The sequence below is a fragment of the Lipotes vexillifer genome, unplaced genomic scaffold (assembly GCF_000442215.2).
Source record: "Lipotes vexillifer unplaced genomic scaffold, Lipotes_vexillifer_v1.1 scaffold835, whole genome shotgun sequence".
NCBI classification, from domain to species: domain Eukaryota; kingdom Metazoa; phylum Chordata; class Mammalia; order Artiodactyla; family Lipotidae; genus Lipotes; species Lipotes vexillifer.
This window is the reverse complement of record NW_006774135.1, coordinates 2,176,736-2,180,400: the sequence shown is the minus strand read 5'-3', so window position 1 is coordinate 2,180,400 and position 3,665 is coordinate 2,176,736. Positions and strand designations below refer to the sequence as shown.

The window sequence follows — 3,665 nt, the reverse complement described above, 5'->3', positions numbered from 1 at the left end:
TTATTATTAACATGCTCCAGGGCTGGGGTGGGAGGGACCACGGGAAGCCAGATGGAGACCCCAGCGGTGGGGGGCACGGTAACTGAGGTTCTAGGAAGCAGATACCGGCCAGGACGGTGACAGCGATATTCATTCTGCTTTGTCTGGAGCCCACGTGACCAGATGCCCAGTATCCAGCTAAAGTATATGGTCCATCTGACTATGCTAATCGTGCCCAGACCCCTACAGGTAAGGGGCTCGGACCCTGCCAGTGGCAGTGGAGCTGGCCAGAGGCCTACTGCCCCCAGGGTACCATCGGCCTGGCTCTCCCAGGGAAGAGACCCGCGTGCGGTGCCTAGAAGCCGATTTTGCCTCTGGTCATGGAATAGCCCAGCTTAGCCTCGTTGTTGATGAAGGACATCAGCCCCACATAGGTCTCGATGAGGAGGGGGCACTCCAAGACCAGCACGCCGCCAGCCTGGCCTGGCAGAGGACTCTCCTTCTGGGCTTTTTTGACAGCTTGGATTAACAGAGCTTTGAAGCCATCCAGCTGTAAAGAGAGAAGACAGGGAGCTTGATCAGATGATCCCCCATGCGTCTGTGTCAGCCCGTCCCCACCCTGGAGAGATGCCTGCCCAGACGCATCCAGCAGCCCTTGGGCTCATCTCCTCTGCGTCACCCTCCAAGCGTCACACCTCACCTCTGCGCTCACCTGTGACTAGCCACAGCCAGTCCTCACGGGCCTCACTCTGCCGGTCGACGTGGCTTTGCCGTAGTGACCCACCTACTCCTCCCCACCACCCACCAGGCGGTGAGCAGGCCAAGGTGCACAGCTGGCAAGTGGGGGCCTGTCGCCAGTCCTGGACCCGGCTCTCACCACCCCAAGGCCTCCTCTCCTGCTGAGCACGCAGACTGCCCAGCTCTACCATGGGCAGGGGTCACCTGCCACACCCCGAAGCCCTTCTGGGCCCTTCTCCAAGACGACCGCAGCCACAGAGGACCCCATCATAGAGCTATGCTGACCAGCAGCTGCTAACTACACAGGGCTATTTAGACGTAAGTTAACAAACTTTTAAAAACCGAAAGTTTATTTGGGGCTTCCCCAATGGTGCAGTGGTTAAAAATCCTCCTGCCAGTGCAGGGGACACGGGTTCGAGCCCTGGTCCGGGAAGATCCCACATGCCACGGAGCAACTAAGCCCATGCACCACAACTACTGAGCCTGTGCTTTAGAGCCTGCGAGCCACAACTACTGAGCCCACGTGACACAACTACGGAAGCCTGCGCGCCTAGAGCCCGTGCTCTGTACCAAGAGAAGCCACCGCAATGAGCTTATGCACCACAGTGAAGAGTAGCCCCGGGGGCTTCCCTGGGGGCGCAGTGGTGGAGAATCTGCCTGCTAATGCAGGGGACACGGGTTCGAGCCCTGGTCCGGGAAGATCCCACATGCCACGGAGCAACTAGGCCCGTGAGCCACAACTACTGAGCCCACGTGCCACAACTACTGAAGCCTGCGCGCCTAGAGCCCGTGCTCTGTAACAAGAGAAGCCACCGCAATGAGCTTATGCACCACAGTAAAGAGTAGCCCCGGGGGCTTCCCTGGGGGCGCAGTGGTGGAGAATCTGCCTGCTAATGCAGGGGACACGGGTTCGAGCCCTGGTCTGGGAGGATCCCACATGCCACGGAGCAACTAGGCCCGTGAGCCACAACTACTGAGCCTGTGCGCCTGGAGCCTGTGCTCCACAACGAGAGGCCGCGATAGTGAGAGGCCCACGCACCGCGATGAAGAGTGGCCCCCACTCGCCACAAATAGAGAAAGCCCTCGCACAGAAACGAAGACCCAACACAGCAAAAATAAATTAATTAATTAATAAACTCCTACCCCCGACATCTTCTAAAAAAAAAGAGTAGCCCCGGCTCACAGCAACTAGAGAAAGCCCACACACAGCAATACAGCCAAAAGAAGAAAAACTAAATAAATAAATTTATGGGAAAAAAACAGTTTATTTTCCCTGTTTAGCCACTGTTCAAGTGCTCAGCAGCCACATGTGGCCACCGTACTGGGCAGCACAGGCCTGGAACATTCCCATCCCACTGGGCAGCGCTGCCGTTACTGTCTGTGTTCTTACTTGGCACAGAGAGGCTGTCTTCTCATCCACGCCGGCCATCGGGTGCTCTATGAACGTGGTGTACGGCACATTGGTGGACCAGGGGTTCCATCTGCTTATGAAGGACGGGCGGCTCTGCTTGTCCCACTGGATGCGAATCCCAAAACCTTCTCGCCTACCGAGTGGGAAGAAAGGGACCAGACCTCACACAGCAGGCCACAGCGCCCCCGAGCACCTGCTCAGTCATGGGTGTGAGATTAAAAAGCTGTTCCGCCCGGTAAAGATAAGACTGATGACATTTCACAACAGTGAAGGACCCGTGGGGTTGGACAGGAATGGTGTGTCTAATAACGAGAGCTTTCAGCACTTTAAAATATGACAAACTGAAAGCACTGTCTTAGTTGTGCTAACTAAATGAGTAATATTTTTGCAAGTTTAAATCCTTTTCCCTGAGCATCTTATCGTTGGCTAAAATTTTGAGCTTATCTTAGCTTCCTGAATTCCCTACCCAAATCTCTTCATCAAAACTCTAAAATATACCGTTTAATTCACCTGAGTATACTGATGTCCAGGTTTCTCATATTTCAGAAACCTCCCTAACAGATGAAGATCAGCTCTTGAAAACTGGCCATCAAACGTTTCCAAATTTAATCTTCAGTAATATCTGCAAATCAAAGCGACACACTACCTTTTTCTTTTAAAAATTAACCACAACAGAGCTTGATGTGACAGGTGTAATCCTTTCTTGGTGGGAATAAAATGCTGAGTTTGGCTCTTATCTGAAGAATACCCACGTCGGGCCTGAGTTCGTTTTACTCCAAGCCTAATAACTGTCTCTTGTGCCAGAATTCCTTCTATCGCGCCCTGCTGGGCACAAGTCACCTGTCTCTACACTCTGTTGCTGTTGAAGCAAGACATTCACTGGAGGCTGATTTCGGAAGCGCTGACTGGGAGGCCCTGGTGGCGGGCTCTCTGTTCAACACACTTACTTATTGAGCGATTTCGGGGGAAACTGAAATTCTCCGTAGGAGATGGTGTCCACCGCGTTTAAGGCTACCCTGACCACCTGCTGGCACTGCAGGCTGATGAAGTCGTATTTGCAGATGAGCAGCGCCTGGTCGGTGATGAGCACCAGCCGCTCCTTTTCGTTGTTCCAGTGATCGACCCTGCGGGCGGCAGCGGTTACTTCGGCGCCCGGGGCGCACAGGCGCCCGGGCCCCTCCCCAGCGCGCGCCCCCTTACTCAGTCAGCAGCCACACCCCCTGGATGTCGCCGTCCTCCACTGGCCGGACCACCACGCGGATCTCCTCCACCGCCTGCTCGATGGTGCCAGGCTGCTGGGAGCGTGGGGGGCGGGCCGGGGGCGGAAGTCACAGGTCACGCCCGCTCGCCCGCCCCGCCCCCCCACGCCCTCTCCCGCCCCCGCTCCCAGCCTCACCCGGAACACGAAATACTCCTTGACGCGGGCGCGCCGCGTGGGGTCGTGGACATTGAGCGGCCACAGAGTCTGTCGCAGCGGAGTGCCCGTCCCCAGCCGCCCCCCGCCTCCGCCGCCACCGACGCTGCCGCCCGGCCCGAC

At 56.4% G+C, this 3,665-nt stretch overlaps 1 protein-coding gene across 1 annotated transcript in view; it reads right to left on the bottom strand.

The window, feature by feature from the left end:
* Positions 1–334: 334 nt before the first annotated feature.
* Positions 335–3,665, bottom strand: part of TPRG1L (tumor protein p63 regulated 1 like) — a 5,662-nt gene continuing 2,331 nt past the window's right edge. The window contains exons 2-6 of the mRNA XM_007448980.1: positions 3,525–3,648; positions 3,329–3,420; positions 3,076–3,252; positions 2,108–2,261; positions 335–529 (exon numbers count right to left, since the gene is read on the bottom strand). Coding sequence (XP_007449042.1) covers positions 335–529; positions 2,108–2,261; positions 3,076–3,252; positions 3,329–3,420; positions 3,525–3,648 — 742 coding nt within the window. The remainder of the gene's footprint in view (positions 530–2,107; positions 2,262–3,075; positions 3,253–3,328; positions 3,421–3,524; positions 3,649–3,665) is intronic.